A 14,908-nucleotide genomic window follows, 5' to 3' on the forward strand; every position below is an offset into this window, starting at 1 on the left:
AAAAACAGATGTTTTAATTCAATAGATAATAATAAGTGTATGTCTGTAGCAGCAGGGAGTACGGATGAGCTATGATGAGTATAGCATGTAGCGCTGCAGCCACCAGTTACTGTCCATGAAGCCTGCGCTGCCACTAGTACTAATTACCTGTGTATGTGCGATTATGTTGCAGGCTGAAATCCCGAGCCACGCCGTGAGCTGTCCCGCTGCAGAGCACGTCTACACAACACAGCCATCAGCACCGGACAGCGCCCAGCCCACACCCAGGAGATGCCCTGCCCCTGTGTGGGGACCTGAGCTACTGCCATGCCCGGGGATGCCCCCCAGTACCATGTCCCCAGCAGCCCTGGAGTGATGTGCGGCTCGGTGCCCGGAGCGCAGCTGGCAACCGGAGTGTGACACCCACCTGCGAGATCCCGGCGCCGGACACATGTGCTGGAGGCTGCCCGCACTGGATCACACTGAGACGCAGCCGTCGCACTCTCCAGCGATTCCGCCCTGAGCCCCGCCCAGGCGCTGACGTCATGCCCGTTGTTTTGGTCCGCCCGACCAATCGGACGCGTTGCCTGGATTCTACGGGAGCCGAGATGGGCCCTTCCTCCCGTGCTGGGGACATCCCCGTCGCTGACAGCAGCAGCACGCATTGCGCTGGGTGCGCTGCCTCCTGGCGCTCCTGTAACAGCAGCAGCAGCTTTATCAGCCCTGACATGGAAACAGCGCTGCAGTTCCCGCCCGGCTACTTCCCAGAGCAGCAGCAGCAGCAGCAGCACAGCCCGGACCAGCAGCAGCAGGACAGCGGCGGCGGCCAGTGCCTCCAGTGCAACAGCTGCTCCTTCCACGGGGACCAGCTGCCCCTCCTGCGGTCCTCCTCTCCCATCGCCGCCGGCGCTCTCCGCAGCAACTCCTCGCCGCTGTCTTCCTCCTCCTCCCGGCAGGGCAGCCAGCTCAACGTGAGTGAGCTGACGCCTTCCAGCCATGCCAGTTCGTGCAGAGCTCAGTACCAGCAGCAGCACCAGTACCACCAGTGCCACAGCCGGCAGCAGCCGAGCCCCAGCGACAGCCAGCGCCGGGAGAGTAACCCCTTCACGGAAATAGCCATGAGCAGCTGCAGGTACAACGGCGGGGTCATGCGGCCGCTCAGCAACCTCAGCGCATCCCGCAGGAACCTCCACGAACTGGACTCGGAGTTCCAGCCGCTGCAGCCCGTCTCCAGCTCTGCCCCGGAGATCGTCGTCTCCAAGCCCGAGCACCACTCCAACAACCTGGTGCCGTACGGAGGCTCCGGGCAGGCGGCGGCGGTGGGGGGCGGTGGGCAGTGCAGCAGCAGCAGCGGCGGGGGCAGCAAGTCCAGCAAGAAGAGGAACCAGAACATCGGCTACAAGCTGGGGCACCGCAGGGCGCTCTTTGAGAAGCGCAAACGCCTGAGCGACTACGCGCTGATCTTCGGGATGTTCGGGATCGTGGTCATGGTCATAGAGACGGAACTTTCCTGGGGAGCCTATGACAAGGTAACGCTGGGAGCTGGCTGGATGCAGAGCCGCTGGGACATTTACTGATGAGGATAGCACCAGATTATTGCACAGTGGGCAGCATTGCAGCACTTTGTTACATAGTGTAATGTACTTTGCTGCATAGTGGGTAATTATTATTGTGTGTGCTGCTGCCTATGATACAGTTTCCCTGACAGCTCCCTGCTCTTCCCTGTAGTCTTAGTGCAGCGTTCTGCCCCCCTGAGAGTAGTCCCAGGTGCAGGCAATGCCTTGTCCCAGTACTCGCTATGCTGTGTCTATGACTTATCTGACAACTTTCTCTTCCCTCCACCAGTCTGATCCGTGTTTCTGTTACAGGGCTCGCTGTATTCATTAGCTCTAAAATGCCTTATAAGCCTTTCCACGATCATCCTGCTTGGTCTTATTATTGTATACCACGCAAGGGAAATTCAGGTAAATTACCTTTTAAATTATATCCTTGTGAATTCATGTATGTCTTATTTATTTCATTTTGCAACCTTGGGGCCTTACTTCGTAGTGTTAATAACTATAATGATATTTGACGCATGCTTTTTTACTACTCCCGTGTGTGTGTGCGTTATATATTTGGGTATGTGTGTAACATAGATATCTCTCTCTATCTATCTATCTATCTATCTATCTATCTATCTATCTATCTATCTATCTATCTATCTATACACACACACACACACACACACACACACACACACACACACACACACACACACACGTATGGCACGTTATATCCAATGTAAATGGATAAATACAACTTACTTCTTTTTTATACATGTGTAAGCTTCATTTGGTGTAATGAAACAAAGCACAGCTTCCACTTGTTTTAAATGTTTGATCTGTTTGTTGTCTTTATGGTTGTAGTGATGGAGCAGTTACAGCTTATGCATAGTTACTGGGTGCACTTTATTTCACGCACGAAGTGTCATTAATTCTAATGTTTGTTTCAAGTGAACGATTTATTTATTTGACAGTTGAATCATTGTATCTAGCTACCAGCAAGGTTTATAGCATGCTTTGTGCTTCCACAGCTTATGCACATTCATCTTTATCTATCTATCTATCTATCTATCTATCTATCTATCTATCTATCTATCCCTAACATTTGTCTTTATCGTTCTTGTAACCTGAAAGTGAACCTGTTGCTTTTAGTGGAGTTATATTAAATTTAAGTGATAGATTGCAATTTGAGGCTTCTTTTTGCGGAATATTCAATGTTTGTACGATGTGTTTGGTGTTGGTCGTTTTCAATATCATGCTAATTATGCAATGTGTCGTTACCAGAGAAGATAAACTAGAAGAAAAATTGTTTGTTCATGAAGCCAATGGTCTATTTTCAGTCCGTTTGAAATACATTTGTATAGAGTATATACTTTAATTATCTGCCTCTTGTGAGATCACAATAGTTTTCTGTAGCAAATGCTAAACTTATGGATAAGACTCCATGTCAAGTGTACGGAAATCGTGTCTGGTGTGTGTGTGAGAGAGTATATATACTGTGTATGTATTATGTATGTATATGTATATATAGTTATATTTTTTTATATTTTTGTTCCAGTGTCTGACACAGTGTATGTGCTTTGTGTTATACCCATAGTAGAGTAATGCGGTAATAAGACAATTATAGCATAAATGAGTGTTTAGAATTGAAAGTAACTGAATTGGATTTTGAAAGCCACATTTATTTCAAGTGAAACGAAAATCGGGAGTATTCATAGTTTTGTCTGTTTATTTTGTCTCATTACTGTGTCAATTAATGTTCTGTCCTCACGGGAAGTCTCAGAAGAATGATGCACATAGAATATACACTGCTACAGAATATATTCTGTTAGATCGCTTCTTACAAAGCGGGATTAATAATTCTAACCTTATGGTTGTATTCCCCCACCTTCTCGGTACTACGTATAAATTCCATATAATGTTAAGTAAAACCATGTAGATAAAGTTAGCTAACCATGCCACAGTCCCATGTGGATGCTCCATATATATAGTGACTCTTCAGATGAAACACATTGGTCTGCTCGTGCATGTTAGAATAAGAGGCTACCTTCAGGAATGTCTTCATAAAATAATTATTATACTCACAAACGAATACGGCCAAACTCGTGTTTCTGTGTGTTCAGTAGCAATCCATTAGGTTACATATGTTCATAGGCTATGCTCCTGTGTGGCACATACTGTTACTATATACACATTGATTGTATTGGGCTGTGTGCGCTGCAGAGCGTTCAGCACCTAGGACAGCTCCGAGCACAAGCTGAGTGATCCGCGATCACCCCCCCCATCCCTGTCAATGCTCTGTGCTACATCATGCATGCATTACATGTGCCCCATGCACAGACATTTACATGTGCCGCCTGGCCCAGCATATTCCGTGTAATAACTCCAGCAGTGTATGTAAGGCGGCACAGTATATCCATATTTCGTGCAATAACTCCAGCAGTGTATGCACTGTGCTGAAAATAAATGCAGCCATTATAATCTGTATGTAATTACTACATTTCACGTCGTCATTTGTGCATGTTATACATTGTCATTTGTGCATTAGATACTATGAAATGTTTTCATGATTACCGATAAACTAATGTCTCGTATGGATCAGAAAATGAAGCATGCATCGCTAGAGGTGCTCCTGCTTCCCTTTCAGCTGGAGCGCAGAGCAGATGAGATGGGGAATCCCTTTCATTTCCCCACTACAGTTACATACCGCAGCAGCTGGCAGTCCGAGGTGCCCCTCACTCACTGGGCTCCATGCATTATTAATGTCTCCGAAGCTAAACATAGCTGAGGTGCCGATCGAGCCCGTAGACTGCTAATGATGATGGGGTTACCCCGGCGGCTCGGAATCCCCGGATTCTCCGGGACTGCCTCTGTGTGTGCGGCTGGGAGTATAGCGCGCATGCGCAGTGCCGCATTGCGTGGGGAAAGCAGCTACTAATCATCTGTGCAGACAGGGTGAGGGGGGCAGCAGCAGCAGCCAGAGGGGGGCTTCCTCTGCTAATAGTATACCCTTGTGGAGAATAATTAATTATTGGTACTAGCTTAGGCTGCAGCATGTACAGCGGATTACAGGGAAAGGTAATTCCCTTCATATGGATGCATAGCATGTCTGCTAGGGTGTAACCTGGGATACTGTAGCTAATGCAGAAAGCATAACCACACAGATGCAGGAGAATAGATATTATCCTCTCAATCACAAATGTCTTTAGATATGTATAGGTGGGGGTATTTTGTTCTCTGTTTGTGAAAACCTGGCTGGCATTGTGCAGAGACTGAATTATTTACCAGGTTCATTTTCGAAGAATTCTTTAAACATGAGAGCACATTGCTTGCCAAGGGCATTTTGTGGCTCCATGGATGAAGACGTTGCCAAATTGTTTTGGAAAAAACATTGCTTTACTTTATGAGATGCCACAGGCAGTGAGTACGGTATGGAAATAACGCTGTGGGAAGTATTCTTTAATGCTTTTAACCTTTTGGGGTATTTTGTGCAGTGCTGGCCCATTATAAAGTATTTGTTTGTATTAGCAGGCTGACTAATATTCATGCTGTTTTGTTCTGATGGTTCCAGTCTGAGTTTGAGTTAGTGTATATGTAGTGACCGATATAGTTCACATAATAACATACATCCTGTATTACAGTTATAGTCCGTATAAGTGTATTATGTCAATCTATGTTCAAGCAGCTTAATGCATGAGTAGAGAGAATGAAAAAATAAATGTATTCCATCATTTTTACACAACATATCAGCTTTTTCAATTCTCGCGCTACAATGGTGCTCGCTGGGTGCAGCAAATCCCATCACAACAAGCCATGCAGCATAACCAGCCCCACTGCATACCCATAAGAAGACACATGGCAGTTAACTTGTATCCACACATTATTATAGAAATTAATGCTACTTAGTTGAAATTCCACTTCACATTATAGCCAGCAGGAATCATTCAGTGTCTGTATGAGTCATAGAAAAATGATCATTGTTTGCAAATGATGGCAGCTTTATTAAGATTATCATAGTGTCAATGTAAGTTAGTATGTTACATATTGTGATTTACAATATTTGAGTGATCACTCTAAAAATGATCCAGCAGCATTGTATTAGATCATTATATGCAAGCAGCACTGTGTGTCAAATGCTGTAGTAACCAGCACGCTTGCACCTTCACTGGAGGGTGTTAATGGAGGATGCTACATTATCCCAAATGCATTTATTTGTGGTTATTGCTCATACATCTACAAGTTTTGTATCCATAAAAGCGATTGTTAAAAATCAAAAAGCTTTTCTAAGCACATTCTGACACCAGTGAATAAGGGGCATAAGGAACAGTGTACCTCTCCTACATTTTATGCTTGTGAGATGATATTATGTTATTTTGCACATTTAGCTATAATGCAGCACCACAGATACAACCCCAAACATAACATCTTGAGAAAATGAATTTAGTAAACAACGTCTTCCCTTTATCTAGGGTGAGTGACTGCAGAAATAATCTGCACTGTTCCAGGCTGCACAGTAATGCTTTCATTCAGGTCTACAGTCTCTGTGGGATTATGTAGTAATAAGGCAAGATTCACTCCCAGTGCAATAAAGTATACATAAGGGAAATGTCTTAAAATATCATTAAATATAACAATTACAATTTAAGTACTGTTTCATTGATGTCTCAGTCTCAAATACAGTGGAAGTCTTTAGGAAATCCAATGAAAACTGCAGAGGCACATTGCAAAATCAGTGTTGGGCCTGCTGTGTTTTTGGGTTTGCAGAAGTGTACCTACTGTAGATATTTACAGAAGTGCATAGCTTTATGGAGGAAGACTGCCATGATTGCAGTGCTGATAAGTTTGCACAAGCAATGTACAGAGTAGGTGCGCTGGTGTGCCTGGTTTTGCAGAGCAATATAAAACAAGACTTAATTTTACAGTGCTTGTATATTGAAACCAGATAAAGTGGTGGAGAGGCTGTATTGTAGGGGTGTTTATTGTTCTGTGAAGAGACTTCTGGACATTTTTATTCTGCTAAAGGAGTCGACTTTCACATCTGCTCATAGCCAGTGGTACCAGGGTTCAAACTGTATTTTTACATTTTGTTCCTTTTGTGTTGCATATTTATAGGTACACTCTGACAAATCTGTTATAATGCCTTTCACACAAAAATGACAGGTAGTAAAAGCAGACCTGGTCTGTCATAACTCTGATACTAAACTGAACAATATTTTAAGAGGAATATGGAAACATTTAATTGAATGAAAGGGGTAGTTCTATAAAAGTAGAAGGTTTGACTTTCTTTGTGGTGATTCAACTTTTGCACAGTGCTCTTTTTGAGTCTGTTCCACCTTTCCAACTGGGTGCACCTCTACCTATCTGAAGCTTCTCTGGAGAGCAGAGAGTAGATGCACCTTAATATGCTGTGGGCAGACCATCCAGTTGAATAAGCGTAAGATCAAGGCCCACTTTCTGTACATGCACTGTGAATAGTTCATAGTGATTGAGTGTTAAGATGACTGGTGCTACATCTAAAGCAGTCTACAGTGTTTTTCACAATTTCATATTTGATTGGTTTGATTTACAACAAAGGTTGTAAACTACTTCAAATGATTTAATAGGACGAATTCAGAAAGATACAGTATATATTCAGGGGTGTAACCAGAACTTTGTGGGCCCCATAGCAACCCTTTCCCAGTGCTTCTTGGGAGACATCTCACTGCAGCAGTTATTAATTTTATTCCCCGTAATTGTGCCCTAGTTCATTTTCTGAGCCATAGTAGTGCCCTAGTTTATTTCATGAACTGTCAAAGTGCCCTAGTTTGTATTATGTCACATTGTAGGGCTGCCAGTACACATTATGCAATACAGTATCCCCAATTCACATTATGACTGTGTGCCCTGTTCATATTATGCCACATTACAGTGCCCCAGTACATAGTACACTATAGTACCTCCATTTCATATTGTGCCACGTTAGCATTCCCCAGTTCTTATTATGCAACATTATAGTGGCATTTACATTACAATGAGCATATCAGATAAATTACATTACAGTGGCCTCCAGTTTACATTATGCCACATTACAGTGCTTCCTTACCATGATCACACCCACTACACACTCCTCTCACTGAAAATATATTGTCACACAGTTCAGGCTGGACAATGGATCAGACCCAATTGCTTAGCAGGCAAATCTGGGAAATTGGTATGCATCTTTAAAACTTGGGTCCAGGCCCCCCTAAGCTTCTGGGTCCCATAACAGTAGCACCCACTATAGTTACGTCCATATATATAAGGTGTGTGAATATATTGTAGAACTGAAGTAATACATGTACAGTTAGGCATTTAGCTGCATTGTTAGTACAGGTTCTGCAGGCATTCCTTGTTGTGACAAATTATTGTTTTGTGACACACCTGTTCTACAATATATAATGACACATAAAAGTTACATCGTTATTTAGAATCTTACATGCTGCAGTTATAAAATATGACCTGTGATGAGGAAGAGATTTCAGCAAAATGTAATTTTGTGCCTTCTGACAACTTTTACATGTTCTTTTTCAACTTTGTATGCGATACCTTTATAGGAGCGTTTATCTCTGTTGTCATGGTATATGATACAATGCTGTACTCTTAATGCACTTACCTCCAATGCAGAGAGGAGAACGCTATCACTGCTCAGGTCAATACAATGAATAGCTCTTCTTTATGATATAATGACATGTCAGAAAAGCACAAATTGATTTAAGAAAGCAAATGCAATGTATTTAGTAAAAACTGCAGTGTGGCACTCAGAGCCCATAAACTAATATTATTTATCTACATAACAAGCTACATGAAGCAGCTGTGTTTTAAGGTATACAGTTGGTGTGCTGGTGACAGCAGATGGTCAGAATTGATGCCGGCATGGTTAAAATGTTGCGATTGACCGTTATAATGTGTACATTTTCAGGTTAGAGTTAGGGATAGTGACAGAAGGAGAAGAACATGCAACATGGTCGATGTCTATATAACCGTGTGGACAGTGTATATATCAAACCCGGATTTTGTTTTTTATTCCAAATATTTATGTTTCCATTCCACTATGGAACACACCTGTCAGAAAGCTTTGTAGCTTGGGCTCTTTATGAGGACTCATGGATGCAGGAAATGACCGTGCACACGCCAGGGTATTGACCGTTGTTCTATGCTTTACTTACAAAGTAAACAACTATTTTAGAATGGTTTTTTTTAACTGATTATTACCATAAAACAGACAATAAAATAGTACTTATTATGATACATCTGGTTGCTTTATAGGCTTGCTGTAAAAGCTACTTTATCTAATTATCACTTCAAATGTGAGGCTACTCCGCATAGGGTGGTTTCTAGCTTTTAAAAATGTATTTCTTTTCTACATTTATCATAATGCAATAGCCACAATTACACCACTTTGTACTGTATGTATTTGCTATTCTTTCTCTTTCAGCTGCTTTCATTGATGTGACAAAAATGTGTCTTGTGGCAACAATTCCTTCTTAAACCTGCTGAGCTCTGCTTCATCCCACATTACCAAATACTATAGCAGACTAACTAGTACTGTACATCACTATCACTTTGACACTTCTATCAAAATAATATACATATAAGGCAACTTGAAGGCACAGTGGCTAGTATTGTTGCTTAAGTGCTGTCTGTATGAGTTTGATTCTAAGCACTCTAGCTTTCCCTGTGTTGTGTTTTATTCCACTGGTTTTATTCGCACAGTTCAAAAAACATACTCCTTTATTAGCTTCTGGCAAACACACTATTGCAGTAAGGGAATTCACAGAAGGCTTTAGGCACCACACAAATTACTGATGTGAATGACTACATAGAAAGGAGCACACCTCAATGTCTGCCTCGCCCTCTGCAGTAATGTAAAGCTTTGATTCCTATTGGTAGAAAAGTTCTATATAAATACATAATAATAATAATAATAACAACAATAATACTAATAATGTTTTTCCACATCATCGTCATTATTATATGATTTTTCTTCTTCTTCTTCTTCTTCATAATAATTTTCTTCTTCTTCTTCTTCTTCTTCTTCTTCTTCTTCTTCTTCTTCTTAATAATCATCTACTTCTTCATCTTCTTCTTCTTCTTCTTCTTCTTCTTCTTCTTAATAATCATCTACTTCTTCATCTTAATCATCTACTTCTTCATCTTAATCACCTACTTCTTCATCTTAATCATCTACTTCTTCATCTTAATCACCTACTTCTTCATCTTAATCGCTAATAAGTTCACCGGGAGCTAACCTGTTAGCACCAAAGCTGGTGTCCTGATCCCCTGATGCCGGCACTTATCGGGGATTATGTTTCTTCGCAATAAGCCGCCCACAGATCCGCAATGACACATGGGCCCTGGAACTTATTCCAGATCCCATGTGTTATTGCCCGAAAGTGGGACCATCAGTCATATATCACGCTATCAACACGTTTTTTTTAAAAGCATCGGAGCTAATAGGATACCCCTCTTAAGTTTTTGTACCAAAACAGGAATCCTATGTGATCCTAATGAGATCTTAAATTTGAAGTTACACCTCATGAAACTAGCGACAGTTGTGGTGCTTTTCGTTCATTTTTTCCCCCTAATGGATTATTTTAGGAAAGGAGAAAAGAAGATTCCATATGAATATAGTGAAATGATACAGTGGAAGCCAAGGGATTTGGATGAGTATTTAAGTTAAATAAAATATTAAAATCTGCAGTTTTTTTTTTTTTTTTTACTGCAGTATTAAGTTTGTATCTATCTGTGAAAATCTTCTCATCATCAACACATATATTTACAGGAAAGCTTTGGGAGTAACAACAGGTACGTTGCCTAAGAGATGTATCTGGAGATGCAGCATGCTATAAATAGGCTCAGATTGCAGGGAGCATTGCTGTCTATCTGCCATTCTGGGAGAGTATGCAATATGGTCTAAACTGATCAGATTGGAATTGACTATGCCTTTTAATATGGTTAGAAGATGACCTTTTTCGATCCATTTGAGGTCATCCTCTAATTCCACAGACTCCAGTGATTTCAAAACCGGATCCTGTAAGATCAAATTGGATCCTGACCAACACATTTGACATCTGTGACTTTGTTGTTCTGTATCATATCCAATTAGGACAGTGTTCTAAATATGTAGATTACTAGTTGACAGAGCTGTAGTGGTAACACTGCATTTGCCTTTATACTGTATTTTATATAAGAATATTTAATTTTGGAATAGAAACTATCTGTCAAAATTGTTTTTATAGACTGTGTGTTGTCTATTTGTCTTCAGTCAGAAGACTGTTATGTTATCTGTGATATAAATGTAGCTGGTTACACAGCAGGATTATTTTTTTTATTTTTTAAGGTTGTAGAGTATGATAGATTTAAAGATCTAAAGCACATGAAATTGTATTTGATCTGTAGTTTGTCCCCCAAAAGTTACTCTGAGCAAACTGGTACATAAGGCTTGGACATATTTTAATGGAGTTTTCCAGTAGTTGCATTGTCTTATCAAGTCTAATAGTGAATATTCCCAGAAAACTACATGTATTAATAGGCCATGTACCATATAAAATATGGATGACTAGCATTGTACAAAGCATTGAAAACACTATGAATTATTTTCCTAGTTTGCATAAGTTTTACTTTAAAAGATCTGTCATCCAAACTGACATTTATTTAGTTAAATGGTAACTTCCTCTGGTGCCCTTCCTAGAATCCAGGCATAGTAAGCGAATTGAACAGCACTGAGATGGCATGGTGTCCGAAAAGTCACTACTGACACAGTTATGGCATCATAACAATATTACTTTTTTAATGTGTATGTATATTTATGTGTGTGTGTATAAATGTGTGTGTGTGTGTGTGTGTGTATATGTATATGTGTATGTATGTGTGTGTATATATATATATATATAGAAAATAGTAACATGCGGCACTCACAGCTTAGTAGAAACTGGTGAATAAACGGCCAGACTCCGTGAAGATCAACGTTTCAATTTATAAAATTTTCGTCAGGATTATAAATTGAAACGTTGATCTTCACGGAGTCTGGCCGTTTATTCACCAGTTTCTACTAAGCTGTGAGTGCCGCATGTTACTATTTTCTATTTCATCCACACATGGCCGTGAGGGCACCGGGCGTGTATTAAGTATATATTGGAGTGCCGGACATTGCTTACATATATATATATATATATATATAATATACAGAGAGAGAGAGAGAGATATTTGGTTTTGTTGGCTGGCAGTTATAGTTGATGCTGATATAAACTTTGTATCCCTATTTATAGTTACTATTCTTATAACTAATGGGTCCTATGTGTTGTCACCCAAAAATTTGATTTCTTTTCTGTCGAAAAAAACATGCTTGTAGTGAATTGCCCAAATAAACAATTGGTCCAAAAATTACCGTAAATCCAGTTTTTTGTCGGGGGGGGAAAATTCAGCCGCTATTGAATTGCCTCCTAAGGGGCAGCACAGACAGTGTTATGGTTAACATTACTGCCTCCCAGCACTGAGGTCCCACTGTGGTCTTAACTGTGTGGAGATTGTATGTTCTCCTCATGCTTGCATGGGTTTCCTCCGGGTACTCCGGTTTCCTCCCACAATCCAAGAATATACTGTTTGGTTAATTGGCTCCCAACAATATTAACCCCAGCGTAAATGTGTGTGCGTGTACATGTGGTAGGGAGTATAGATTGTAAGCTCCCCTGGAGCAGGGACTGATGTGAATGGCCAAACATTCTCTGCAATGCGCTGTGGAATATGTGTGCGATCTAAAAATAACTCTTAATAAATAAATAAATAAATAATAATACTCTCTGGCGAAATGAGCATCACTAGATACATTTTTGCCTTTTATAGTGCTCATTTTTGTAACTATACTCGGGTAAATTTTACTAAAGTGGGAGTTTTTTTTTTAGAACTGGTGATGTTGCCCATAGCAACCAATCAGATTTTATCTATTAACTTCTAGGAGCAGCTAGATAAAAGTTAAATAGAATATGGTTGCTATGAACAACATCACCAGTTCTAAAAAAAACTCTTACTTTAGTAAATTTACCCTTAAGACTCATTTCTGATCACAGATGTACCAGACATACGCCATCATGGTCTCATGGCCCATATAACACAAAAAAGATATTAGCGTAATAATATGTGTCACAGTTATAACATTTCTATGTAATATAGACTTTGGCATCATAGATTGCAGTTTTTACTGGAACACAGCTGCATCATTCAGTTCTCTAAATTACTGTTGCCAAAATAAAAACTCATATTTAACATTACAGAATGCTGATATGTACCTAATAATAATCCTTCAGTTCAGCTAGGAGTGGTCAATGATGGAACACAGATCTGTTCACACTTAGAGGCAGATGTACTAAGCCTTGAAGAGTGATAAATTGAAGAGAGATAAAGTACCAGCCGGTAAGCTCCTAACTGCAATGCTGTGTTTATTAAATGACAGGAACTGGTTGGTACTTAATCTCTCTCCATGTTATCATTCCCCCATAAAATGTTAGTTGGTCAGTACAACTAAACTCTCAAACCATTCTACAGTGTGTGGCCTTTTACTTTACATCCACAATCTGCTTGTTTAATCCATAAGGATGTATACCAAGGATAATCAATGATCCCCATCTCCCGTGTGTGAGGTCCGCCAACTCTTACAGTGTACAGCCAATTTTTTATTGAATTTCCATTATGTGGACATTGTTATTATAATCATTAGTGTATATACTGCCAGGATATTCTGCAGTGCTTTACAAATGGGTTATTACAATAGTATGAGTTCTGTGCCGTTTGGCCAAATTTGTAAACAAATTAGGATGCAGTGATTAAATCAGACAGGCGGGGAGCAGGAGCGTGCCTGACTCTGTCGCTGTAAGTAAGAATATACTGTTGTGGTCAGGGAACTTGGGGGCTGTCTCTGAGTAGGACGCGATGCTTCATGCAGATGGTCGATGCTTTTTAACTGCACATCTAAGTTGCTAAAAAACTCACACAGTGCATGCATTCCACAGTGGGTATCCGCTGACATGGTTGACATGGACCATGTCTACATGCACAGGGGGGTATTCAATTGTTTGAAAAGTCAGTTGGGCGTCTGTTTTTTCCTATCTAATAGACAGGAAAAAACAAACTGCCAACTGACTTTTCAAGTATTTGAATTCCCTCCCACAGTGTCTACATTAGAATGTCACTGTGCAACATGTCAACAGGTACCAGGTTGACATCCTCAGAATGTCAACATGCTCACTGTGTTGACATCTGAAATGGCACATTTTCAGAATGTCGATAGTTAGGGTTAGGCGCCGCTGCTATCTCCACCATGAGGTGATAGCCGGCGATATTTGTGCCATTGCTGGCCTTGCTCAATAGACTTTTGCATGTATTTGCATGGGAAACTATCAACAGTTGCTTGTTAAAACTCCCTTGCAATTTTTTTTTGCCCAATAGTTTTTTGGGCAATTCAATTCAAGCCTTTTTTTTCACCCCCTCAAAAATACAATTTTTGGGGCAAAACACATAGGATGTGGGATAAGTTCCCTGACCTAGGTGTTTTTCCTGAAAGCTGCTGCAAAAAAGCAAAACACACTTATCAGGGATTTTATTCGGGACCTCAGCGGGTCCCAAAAAATATCCCCAGTAAGTGTCTGCGTCAGGGCTAATTGGATAGCCCCCAGGGAATCAATTAGCCGAAGTTAATTTTTGCAGCTAAGGGAATTCACCCCTTAGGGGTATATTCAATAAAAGTTGGATCCATTCCAACATGCATTTGTCGGAATGGATCCGACAACCCCTATTCACTGGCTGGCCAAATCCGACTGTCTGATTTGGCCGTACCCAGGGTGCTGTTCTGCCGCTGCTGTCAGCTGCCGGCTGCGCTGACAGCGGTGGTGGGAGGAGCAGACAGCGGCGGCTGGTGGTGGGTAGGTGACGGCGGCGAGCGGCAGGTGACAGCGGCGTGCATGAGGTGACAGCGGCGGGAGCTGGATGGTGGCGGCCCGCGGGGGGAGCTGACAGCGCCTGAGGAGAGTGATGTCTGCGGCCGGGGACGGAGAGAGGTGCCTGGCAAGGTACCTCACATCCCCGTAGCCTGCGGCAGTGCTCCCCGTCTCCTCACCTCAATCCGACTGGTTTTCAAGTCGGATTGAGTTTGTCAGAAAGGGGGCCAAAACCTGTCGGATTTGGTCCCATTTCCGATAGAAGCACGCGGATCGGCGGCTATTCTGCTGATCCACGTGTTTTCCAACAAGTCAGGAATTCCCAACTTATCGGAAAAAAAAAATCCAGTTTTTGAATAGGTCGGAACCCCTTCCAGCCGAAATCTGTCGGAAGCTGCCGTCTTTCCGACAAGACGGCAGCTTCCGACAGTTATTGAA

The 14,908-nt window shown here is 41.5% G+C and overlaps 1 protein-coding gene across 2 annotated transcripts in view; it reads left to right on the forward strand.

Annotated features, from left to right (window-relative positions):
• The first annotated feature begins 266 nt into the window (after window positions 1-266).
• Window positions 267-14,908, forward strand: part of KCNN2 (potassium calcium-activated channel subfamily N member 2) — a 215,058-nt gene continuing 200,416 nt past the window's right edge. Inside the window, exons 1-2 of one of the 2 annotated variants that reach the window (XM_063964144.1) lie at window positions 267-1,508; window positions 1,848-1,943. In XM_063964144.1, the coding sequence (XP_063820214.1) occupies window positions 525-1,508; window positions 1,848-1,943 (1,080 nt within the window). In that variant the 5' untranslated portion in view covers window positions 267-524. The remainder of the gene's footprint in view (window positions 1,509-1,847; window positions 1,944-14,908) is intronic. The other variant, XM_063964143.1, reaches the window with a different exon arrangement.

The sequence above is a fragment of the Pseudophryne corroboree genome, chromosome 1 (assembly GCF_028390025.1).
Source record: "Pseudophryne corroboree isolate aPseCor3 chromosome 1, aPseCor3.hap2, whole genome shotgun sequence".
Taxonomy (NCBI): Eukaryota; Metazoa; Chordata; class Amphibia; order Anura; family Myobatrachidae; genus Pseudophryne; species Pseudophryne corroboree.